Source organism: Strigops habroptila, chromosome 6 (genome assembly GCF_004027225.2).
Source record: "Strigops habroptila isolate Jane chromosome 6, bStrHab1.2.pri, whole genome shotgun sequence".
Lineage (NCBI taxonomy): Eukaryota > Metazoa > Chordata > Aves > Psittaciformes > Psittacidae > Strigops > Strigops habroptila.
In genome coordinates, this window is record NC_044282.2 from 65,494,695 (window position 1) to 65,506,155 (window position 11,461).

General features: G+C 37.8%; 1 protein-coding gene across 3 annotated transcripts in view; it reads left to right on the forward strand.

Moving 5' to 3' along the window:
* AFTPH (aftiphilin) overlaps positions 1 to 10,874 on the forward strand; it is a 48,756-nt gene extending 37,882 nt beyond the window's left edge. For all 3 annotated transcript variants that reach the window (XR_003991904.1, XM_030489974.2, XM_030489977.1), the window contains 2 exons: positions 3,669 to 3,792; positions 9,644 to 10,874. Coding sequence is in view for 2 of the 3 variants with exons in the window: in XM_030489974.2 (XP_030345834.1) it covers positions 3,669 to 3,792; positions 9,644 to 9,788 (269 nt within the window). In the remaining variant the exon portion in view is untranslated. The remainder of the gene's footprint in view (positions 1 to 3,668; positions 3,793 to 9,643) is intronic.
* The last annotated feature ends 587 nt before the right edge of the window (positions 10,875 to 11,461 follow it).

Sequence of the window (11,461 nt, forward strand, 5' to 3'; positions counted from 1 at the left end):
TTTGTGAGTTAACTTTTCTAAGCACTTAAAAATTGAATAATGCTGTGGATAGAATGATTCTCCAAAAATGAGGCTTGTTCTCTCTTCTGAATGAATTGTCTCCCAAGTTACAGGATTATGATGTTATTTAGAAGTTATGAGTGAATTTAAGGTTACAGAGCTTAACGTATCAAAACCCTGGTAGGGTTTGCTGCTACCAGGAGGTTGTAAATTTTTTGTGTGTGTGTAAACTACTAATATTAATGATAAAGTGAAAAAAGTGTTTTAACATCATTCAAAATAGAAAATAAGGATAGTTGCATGTTTATGGGGCATTAGAAGTTCATGAACGGTAATTATAAAGCCAAAGCACTTTATCTCTAACTTAATCCCTTAAAAAGGAGATGAAAACTCCACTCTCCATTAAATAATATATGAAAGTAATTGAATTAATTTATCACATGGTTTTGACATGCTCTGACTATTTTGCACGAGCTTGTGAAAACCTACACTTTGAATAAATTTCTGCAGGAATTTAAGGGAACATTTTGGGGATTTAGCTTAGTGCATAGGTTAAGTAGATAAGGCAAATACTCTTTCAGTATCATGTCTAAAGCCATGATGATAATTTTCCTCATAGGAAGGGTTAGGTTTTTTTGTTTTAATTTTTAAAATCAATTTTTAAGAGGTTTGGGGTTTTTCCCCCATTTCAAATAAGTGCTTATAATCATTACTGTATTTTTTGTTTTTAAAAAACAGCTTTTTTCTCTTTTTTTGCCTTTTTTTTGTTTGTTTTTTGTTTTGAAATTTAATCATTGAAGGCAGTTTTGTTGCAATGCATTCCAAATGTCTGTATTCCAACCTAGAGAATGTCATTATGCAGATGAAAGATGGCAGGTTTGTCATGGAAATGATAGGTAGCAACTTCAAGAAACTTTAGTCTTGCAGATTCTTTTGTGTGTGCAAGTCTAACAACAGAAGTCATCAGTACCCAGTACATGTGCTGCTTGTGCAGTTGGGTATGTTCTTGTGTCCTGATGGTGTGCACACTTGAAATGATTACTGGAGGGATGCTGATAGCTTTTTATTGCCCCTTTTTTTGTTGTTGTTGTTTGTTTCATTGAGTTACAGGTACAATCACCTTCCTTGGTATGCCCTGTAGTGTCTTTTTTGGTTACTTTTATTTGTTTTGGCTTTTCTTTCCTCCTGACTTGTTTCTGGGAAAGTCATTTGTTTCTTGGCTTGCAGCTCGTGTATTTGTGTGTGTGTTTAAGAGCTTTGTGTGGGGTTTGGTTGGCTAACTTTCCTTCAATATCTCATTAAGGTTTTGCAGTGCTTTCCTTAAATATTCTCTAATCATTTGAATAAAATGGAGAAGATGCAACTCTAAAAAATAAGTAAAATAATTGAAAGACAAATTGTTAGATCTTTTGGCTTAAAGAAGAAACTTTTATCAGTAGTAGAAGTCTGTTCTTTCTCTGGAGACCTTTAGTTTTACTTACTACAGATCTACGCTGTATTCGTCTCAGTCTGATTTCAGGCCAAAATAACTTTGTTATTTAAAAAAATTGCATTCTACATTCTGAAAAGGGAGTTAATAATTTCTAGTATGTCCCCACAGATTTAGTGTATTGTCTTATTTCTCATGTTAATAGTTTAACACAAATGTAGCTGAGTAAGAGAGGTGCCTAAAGAACAGTAAATTGAGCAGCAACATGGCATGACAATGAAAATGAATTCAGGACCATTAATGTGAATATCTAAATGATGTAACTGTTAAGGTTGCATTTAACTTTTGTTGCAGAGTTGCATGTCAAAGGACTCCTTGTTTCAATTAGTTATATAATTTGTACCTTAATGGGATTTCGCAGGCTTCTGCAAGTCACCGTGTATCTCTTCAAGTCTTCCTGGTTGAAAGTGGATATTTTATGGAATAGTTAGGCTTTTTCCTATTTCCAAGTTCTGTAAACATCTGACAATACTTAAAGTCTTGGTGTACTGGTCTCAGGACAGTATGTATTTTGCATGAAGCTGGACAAAACTTAACTTTGGAAACCCAGACTTAAAAAAATGTACACTGAAAACACAGCTATTAATTTCTAATCAATTCATATTAAATGGATCAAATCTTCTCCCCATCCCCCATCTCCTGCAGCTTAACCAGATGATTTTCTTCATTGTACTTTTAGGTCAGCTTAGTTTCCTAACAGTGAAAGAGTACTTGTGCACAAAGGACGAATGATGTACACACTGCGTGGGGAGAGTTTATGCAAAGCAGGCATCTGTTTGTGCACGTAGTGCTGCAATTACTGGGTGGAAAAGGCAGGACTATAAGCACAGGCATTTTCATTTTTTTTTACTTAGTAATCTTTTGGTATTTCAGGAGTACTTCTAAAAGTGTCTTGATCCACTCAGGTAGACTGGATAAAATCATCAGCAATCAGTTTATAAATCAGTTTCTATACTGGGTAGCTACATGGGACTGTCGTGTCCAAGTACTTGCAGTGTTTGTTCTGCACTAGTGTGAAATGCTTGTGTGTTGGCCAAACCAGCTGGCACTAGTGTGACACTTGTTTAGGACACAGGTGTCTATCATGATGCTGTTGTACAAAAATTCTACACTGTTTTTGAAAAATACTTGTAATTGTGGATGGCATATATGCATACTTCATTTAAACACATGAAGCATAAAATAAACTGAAACTAGAGGAATATCACCAATTTAAAAAGCTTCTGAGAAACCAAATGTGTTGTAATAGTCTTTCCTCTTGATTTATTTTGGTAGTTCTAATTCATAGAGACTTTATTAAAGAAAACATACTTGGTATCTGGAAATACTAGAGCTGTTTCCTACTATGATGTGATGCTAGCTATTAAACGGGTAGAATTTCACTCATACATGTATGTATTTTTTTGGATGCAGTTTTCCATTGTTTGCATTGTTTTCCAAATGGCCTCTGCTGGTAAAATTTGAAATCCATTTGCAATGCATGTGATGTGAAAATTCAGCATCCGAGTTAAGATATCTGAAACTAGGAAATCAAGGCTGAAACATCCAGATACTTAATGCTTTATAAATACTTGAACAGTTAAAAGGGATCACAGACTAAAAGTTGTGGTAGCATTACACTTATTAATATGTAACTTTTTTAATGCCATTCCACTTCTTGGTATCATAAGAGCTGCTTTTCCTCACTTAAAACATTTTTAACACAAAACATTTTTAACTCTTGCAAAAAGCAGGATACTGAATGCACTTTAATGCATGCCAGTGCTGCATGTAATCCTTCATTAAACAGTTGGTTCCTGGTAACATTCAGTGTTCTTCTAATACAGTTGAGTTGAAGTAATTGAAACAATCCATTTTACCACAGCTGATGTTTTTACAGGTGTTTCATTCTAAAAGGTAAATCAAATTTGTTTTGTTTACTCTTAGACTGAGACCTTGTATGCCAGGCTTGATCCACTGTGCGTGTGTTTTCTAGTACAACTATAAAGCTACTGAAAAGGGTGGGGACAGAGGACGATGTTTCAGAAATACAGACATGTCCTGTCATGTTCTTTTTGTGTATCTTGAAATCATAAATGGTTCAGATGTTTACAGAAAACAGTCTCTAGCAAGTTGGTCTGTGGCTAATTATTGCTATACTTGCCTCCAACCATCACTGATTATCATTTTATACTATAAGGTGTGGATCCTGAGTTGTATGAATTGACAACCTCAAAACTGGAAACTTCCAATGCAAGCAACAGAGTGACTGATGCGTTTGCAAGACTCATGTCTACAGTGGAGAAGGCAAGCACGTCCACAAGGTAAATACTCTTTGTTGTGCTTTTTTCTTCTTTTTCCAAAGGTGGTGTGAAATGCGAGGAGTAAATGTGTGTGCTGTTTCAGGTCAGAAGTTCTTGATTGATTGAAAGGCTAAAATGTAATTATTAAATATGAAATTCATAGTACTGTAGTTCATATTTCAAATTGTCATAGAACTCTAAAATATAGATGGGAAACAGTTCATGGCATAAGTTGAAAAGCTAGAGACAAGGACTGAACTGGAGGAAGCACCTTCCTGAGAAGAGAGCTGACTCCTAAGAATGGAAGGATAAACTGGGCCACGCAGTTTCATGACCTAGGACTTTGACAGAAGACTTTCCTCAGTCTTCTGTGTAATTTATAGATATGGAATGTTCCACAAGTAAAATGATAAAACTGACTAATAATAATGACAATATTTGTCCCATGTATTTCTAGCACCTCTCAAAATTTCAGTGAGCAAGCATCAGATTAATTTTGCTGTTGCAAGTCAAGGAACAAGCGTGCAGTTGGTTCAAGTTGTCCTTTCTGCTTCGTGGATCTCGTGTGAAATTCTTATGTACTTCTTTTTATAGGTAGAACTTACATAAAAGCTTTAGGTGTCAAATGTCTGACTTGAGGACTGGCCTGTGAATGGGTACAGAACAGTCTATTTATAAGCTTGTATTCTTCAGGTTTATTTTTCAATCCGTATTTTAGCAGTAGGATCCTGGACTGTCTTAAGGTGCAGTTAATGTCTGTGCCCATTAAAAGAATCACTGAGTGATTCTCACCTCACCAAGTAAAACATTTCTGGTTTTGAGGAAGTGCATGCCTCAACGTGCAACGAATATTAGTTGCCTTACACCTAATAGATAGTTTAACATATCCTCACTTTTAAGTGAACAAAAGGGTTTATTCAGCACTTTCAAACTAAATGCAGCGTAGCACTTAGAGAGGAGGCATGGTTAAAGAGTTTTGGCAAATGTAGTGAGTAGTAATGGTGGGAGATAGCTGGTCCTTTCTTAAAATGACCTAGTTCTTTCTTAAAATGACCAGAACTATCATTTTCAAGAGCTCTTTTAAAACATGTTCTTTCATTAAGAAAACTTTCTTGCTAGCTTTCCTGCAGTGAAAATGGTCAAAGTGAACACGGAATAAAAACAAGCCATGAAATTCAAGGGAGAACCAGTAGAGGGAACTCCATACTTCAGTGCTGATTTTTGTGTCTCAGCTTTTGGAATGCGTATTTTTCTATCCATGGAGTGCATATACTCTTTCTGAAAAAGGACTAGTGGGAAAGTTTGACTTCCGCTAATTAGAAAAACATAGTTACCTTTAAAATAGCTTTGTTATATATTCTGTCTGGTTTGAAATTCACAGCAGAACATACAAACTCTTTATTAATTTTTATCTCCACTCAGATTTGTACCTACTTGCTTTCTTTAAGAAGTCTTAGCTTACTTTTTCTTTAGAAATTAACAGGGAAGTCTGCTTTGTTTGAATGTTCACCTTCATTTTTCTGTATTGTTTTTTGATATGAGGGGTTTAGGTTTTTTCCAGTGCTTCCAGAATGCACTGGAAAGCTCTCACTCGTGCTGTTAAATCTCTTTATTCAGATGTCAGAGCTCTTCCTCTGTTGTGGAGAGCATTACTTACTGATAGGAAGAGCTTCTAGATCTGTGCTCTAGCAATATTAGGCTGTAGAGGGAGGGTGGGGAGCTCAGACTTGGCAGTTAAATTCAGATACACACAAGGATTAGCAGTTTTAAAACATCTGTTTTCAGTGTTGAATACGTTTTGTATGTTTTTGCCAGCTCTGAATTTTAAACATTTCAAGTGTTTTTTCTTTCTTGAATTCCATGCTCTCCAAAAGAAAAGCAGTCTGTTTTTCAAGTGAGAAACCTTCAGAGAAATAAGGTCTTATCTCAGCAGTATGCCAAATATGTTGCAGTATGTTAGCTTTTTGCAATAAAATTGTTTTTCTTTTGATTTTTTTTTTTCTCCTTTCTTTCATAATGAACTGAAGACTTCAAAATAGGAGTGGCTGGGTACAGCCAGCTCAACAAGGATGACATTCATGCACCAACCATTCATATAGACTATTAGCCATTCATGATAACTGATATGGGGAAGATGTAGCCAGTGGCTTAACATCACTTTGATGGCAACTTCAGTTGTGCTAAGGCTATCCCATGTCTGTAATTTGTCTGAACTCGGGATCTTTAGAGTGAAAATACCATTGTTCATCTGTAAAAAGCCATGTGAAAAGTTGTTTTTGCTTAAAAGAGCCCCATCTTTTGCATTCAAACCCAGCTCTTGAAGCCAGGAAGTCAGTTTCTCAGAAGGAAAGTGTTTGGAGTGCAGGGGAGACTTCTCCCTCAGCTTGAGCCTGAAACCCTGACGGCAGCAGTAAGTGTTGAAGGTCAGGGATCCAGTACAGCATTCCACAGACATTCTGCAGCCTTGCCCGGTTCCATAGAATTGGCAGAGATCAGAAGTTTATCTGCTGTCTTTCTGAAGGAAAACAGAGCACTGATATCTTTCCAAGAAACAGACGAAACCCTCATTTAGGCTGGAAATACTCCTTGGGGGAGGTGTTGGATGGAGCGGGCTACCTCTTAATTACAGAGTGATTTTTTTAAATGTGCATTTCTCTAATCATTGTTGCTGTTAGAGCCTGGCCTTGGTGGTGCTATCCACAAAACCCTTTGCAAACATGAGAGATGACTGAAATCCTGAAAGACTTGAATGCTGCAGGAAGGGGTTGGAATGCAAAACAGAACAGTGAGGTGTGAGTGACACATCAACAAAGTATTCCCTATTTCTTGCTAAAGTTTCTTCCAGCAACTTTCCTGCCCGTCAGTCTGGCTAATTTCTTGCAGCTTAGTGTTAACATGCCTTTGAAAAGGAAACTTTATGCCAACAGGTAGAGGGACTGGTACAATTGTTTGGGTAAGAGCGTCCCTTCTGTCCTCTGTCTCAGGAGGAAATGTAACCCTAGTGTAAGAAAAGAGATGGATGGGGACAAAGTGCTATGTAGAGAGTAGTTCTAAATCCTGCATGAGGCAGAGACCTTGTTTTGAGTGAGGACTAGGTCCTTTCGTGGTTTAGTAATCAAAAGTTCTGGTTCCAAAGCAGACAGTAGTAGTACAGCCACTGCTGACAATCCGCTCACTTGGGCATCCATTCTGTAAGCTATGATATGTAGAAATTAAAAGTGCATGAGCAGGAGAAGCTCTGCAATGTGCCCCCCCACCCCACCACCACCCCTACCAGGGTTTAGCAAAAGAAGCTCTTGACAATGGGAACACCTTCAGCAAAAGTGGTGACTGAAATTAATGCACTGACATAGCTATTTCTCTTGCCTCTATCAAAAGACACCACAGTTATTAGGCAGTTTGGTAGGTTTTAAGGGTAAAAAGTCTGCAGTGATGATGCTACTTTGTCTTTTAAATTTAGAGAGTTAATGAGTAATCCTTTAGGGTTGCCCCGGTAATATCTGCTGCCAAAGGTGCTGACTGTTACCCAGAAAGGGTACTTACAGTGTCCAGTTTATTGTCTTCCAGAGGAACCTGCCCCTCTCCATCAAGGAATGCAGACTTTCGGTTGTCTCATCCCTCTCTGCACTGAGATGATTTTAAGAAAGACTTTGAGCCTCATTACCAAGTGATTGTATCTATAGCTGTAACTTGGTTATAGCTAAGTAATGTTTACTGTATTAGTGTTTTAGCTTGTCCTTCTTTACAGATACTTTCTACGGAGCACATTAAGTAGATAAATTATTGCAAAGGGCCTCCATCCAGGAGGGGAGCATTCAGTAATTGGGTGAGATTCACATCTGACTGTGGTCACTGGTGCGCATGTTCTGCTGTGATGTTGCAGAGACCAGCTAGTACAGCTGGAGCAATAGCATTATCCTGTGACAAAGGTCTGGCATATGACCACCAAGTGAAATGCAGTGCTGCCTCTGGGATGCAGCAGTGCCATTTCTTAGAATGCCACAGTTGAGCAGAGGAGGAAGAGGCATATAAATAGCAAGGAGTGTGTGAGCTCCATCTCGGTGCCTGATTAACAATTACAGGAACTCCTTTTAATGCAGATCTTGGAGTCAGCCCTCTTCCTTTGGCTCCCTGTGTCAAACACTCTGTAGTTAGCTGTAAGTCCTTGATCACCAGGAGTTTGTACCGTTAAGAGGCTTGTGGTAAGTGATTACTAATAGCGGCACCAGATACTGATAACACAGTGGTGGGTGAGAACCACATTTCAACAGCTCAGAGATAGTCCTTCAAGTGCAAACAGAGCTGACTGTGAAGTTGTTAGAGAAGGAGGCACATATTGGCTCTCTGCTTCTTCCTTCAGTAAATCCAGCACACAGCTTTGTTTATCCTCCAGAATTTGGTAATCTGCCTAGTCAGTGGCTCATGAAATTCCACTGCAGCAGAGAAAAGAAAATATTGCTATTCTAGTGAAGGAAGGTTGGATTTAGTATCTAGGCTGCCTCATCTAGAGATCTTCCATCAAGTGGAGATTTCAAGTAGCAAACAAAGTGATAGTTCAGTGTCAACACAATGATCAGTGATGTCAAGGATGAGTTTGACTCCAGCTTGTTTCTTTTCTTCTCCTCCTAGCTAAGAAATTCTGACACTGCTTCCCTTTGCTTTCCCCTCATCTCTGATCAGCTGAGGAAACAATCCTGATGGGTGCTGACAAAAGAAAATAGAAGTACATGCTGCTTTGTGGTCGGAGTGGTCATTGCCCTCTCCAGGGCTCTGTTTAAAGTTTCCAGCTAAGACAAGATATAGAAAGGAAGTTTCTGAAGTGTTCTAGGGAAAGGCAGCTTATTTGGTTTCAAGCCTTTTGTCTCAGCTTTTTGGCCCAAAGGTGGGGGAGCTTATTTAGCTAGAGTTCCTAATGTTGTTACAGGGTGTAGCAGGTGCCTTTTTGGAACTGGAATAATGTTTGATGTAAAACTGAGTATTTCTGGTAATAGGCAGTGTTCTTCAAAGATAAACCAGATGTCTGTGAAATATGGATATTTGGGCAGGGGAAGGGGGTCTTCTGGAGTGCTCTGAGCCAGGCTTCATTTTACTTAGGAAATGTGAGGGGTTTGCATAATAGTGAGAACCAAATTACATAGAATTCAGACATCTTTATTCATTTTTGCTCAGTAATTCTTATGAATAATGCAAAAGGCAAAGTAAACACCAGTGATTCCCAAACTGCTGTATGTATCATGGCTACACATACTACTGCACTTCAAAGCAAGTGGCTCCAAGTTGTGAGCCACCTTCTGCTGATGGTGAGCCCTGGGGGGGAGAAAGGGTTCGTGGATCATAATATAGAGCGGTATGATGTATAATCTGAGAATAGTCATGTTGGAAACACAGCATAAGTACTTTTTTATTTTAAAAGTATTAAGAAGTAAGTTAGGAACTTCTTAAAGTCCTCTCAAGATTTTTCCACTTTTATTTTGAAAGATTATACTGGATTTAGGTACTTTAGAACTAATGCTTCTATTGTCTTATCCCTAGAATATGAGCATGGTTGTCTCTTCAAGTGAGTCTCTTCACGCTGGAACCTGGCAAAAAAAAAAGAGAAATAAATTAAAATTAGCATTTGAATAGGAAATTCCCCCCCCCCCCCCCCCCCCCTTATTGCAACAATATACAGGAACATTTTGCTGACTTTCTGTGTTAACATTTTGTTGGTAGGCAGGTAGGTATTATAACATTAGACTTCTCACGTAGCTTACAGAAGTGCCTGTCAGTGGGAGACAAACTGGCAGAACATTGCTTCAATCAGTGATTCTTTTAGTGATGCAAGGGATATCAGGTACTGTATTAATGCACTTTGTTCTTTTCTTCTCCACAGGAAGCCTAAAAAGGAAGAACATCTTAGTGAAGAGGCTGCCAAGGTGATTTCTAGCCTTCCTGACTTAACTTTCATGCATGCCAAGGTGTTGATGTTCCCAGCCACATTAACACCTTCAACAAGCTGCCAAGAAAAGGTAGACTAAAGTGATGTGAATTGGACGTTTTCTATTGATTTTTTTTTCTTTTCCTTCCCTCTGTGGGTCGTAAAAAGCAATCTTGCTTTAATTAAAAAAAATCAAGTTCAGATGATTTGTTGGTAAGCAGCACTAGAAAGGTATACATAGTAATGTATATTTATTTACATACCGGAGTCCTAAATTTATATTAGAGAAAAATGTAAATAATTGGGGGTAAATCTTTTTGAAGATCTATTCTTTTTGTTGTGCTGGGATGTATACATTTCTGTCTTTGTGAAATACACTGGTGGTGTCCTTCTTACAAAACATGAAAAAGTTAAAAAAAAAATAAAAAATAAATCCTAAAAACAAAATGAAAACTTCAATCTTCACAGTCTGTGAAGTTGCCCTTAAAGGTTTTCAGATTGCATTGAGCATCTTTTTCTTTCCTGCATATATTAAAATAACTATTGCTGGGGAAAAGAAACCCGAAAGGTTACGTTGTCCCTTTGCAGGTTTTCAGTTATTGTTGTTTCTTTAAAACCCAATAATTTCTTTTGTGTTTTAACAAGCTTAAAATGTGATTTTTCCTTTTCTTCTTCCACATCCCCTCCCCCTGTTTGATTGGCTGATCAATCTTTATGTTCTTAAACTTCAATAGAATGGCTCTGTCACTATATAGCCTGTTGAAAGGTATGCTGTCAGTAACTTCTTGTTCCAGTTCTGGATCACCGTCTAAACACTTGATTTTTTGGGGTCATTAGAAGGTTGTCTGCTTTTAATCATTTTGATTTGGAAAAGAAGGACCAAAACTATATGAATGTCTTACAATGAAATTTACCTGTTAAAATATTTTTTTTTATGTTCTGTTGTACCACTATTCCTGTTTGATTTTGCACAGTGTAAAATGACATAATCATAGATTGCTATGGTTTTAGGCTGTATATACAGTAAAAAACTATGGGTTGTAAATGTCTGGGGAAATTCCTATGGAAAAAAGAGAGCTATGTAGAAGAACCTCTAAAAAGGTCAATGTGCATGCCCAAGGTCTTTTGAGATTTAAGTGTGTAAATTTCCTTTTAGCTTACACAAAATAAAATAATTTAAAAGATACATATGTTTATAGTCTGCTATCTTTTTATACAGAATGTATATGTTATGTTTCTGTTGATGGTAAAATTGATGCCCCGCATTAACAGTAGAACCTATGAATTTGTGTTGTGCAGTACCACAAAACACGCCTGTCGGTCCTGCAGAAGGAAAAGCAGGTTTTTTTAACAGCCTGTCCAGTGCTTTGTGGTATAGTCTTCTATTTCTGTCTCCAGCTTGCCTTCTGGCTTATAGAACAGTGTGGCTCAAGACATGTTGGTATTTTGGGTTAGGGACTTCTTCAAAGTGCTTGACAATGCTCATCTGTAAGAAACACAAATTAGGGTGAGGTGAGAGAGGACAACTGCATTCACCTGTTTCTTAGCTAGAAATAAAAATGTAAACGTAGCATTCATTTAAGTTTCCCAACATGTTAGCTTGCACTGAGCTCTGTCAGCAACAGTCTCTTCAGGGCTTCTCAGTAGATTGTCTGCAGGTAAGGCTTACTCTTGGGCCTGATACTTCTTGAGGGTGTTTCGCATGGGCATAAACTCTCCCATGTCTAACCTTTCCTGTGTGCACAGCCCTTTAAGTGCTCAGTAGTCACCACC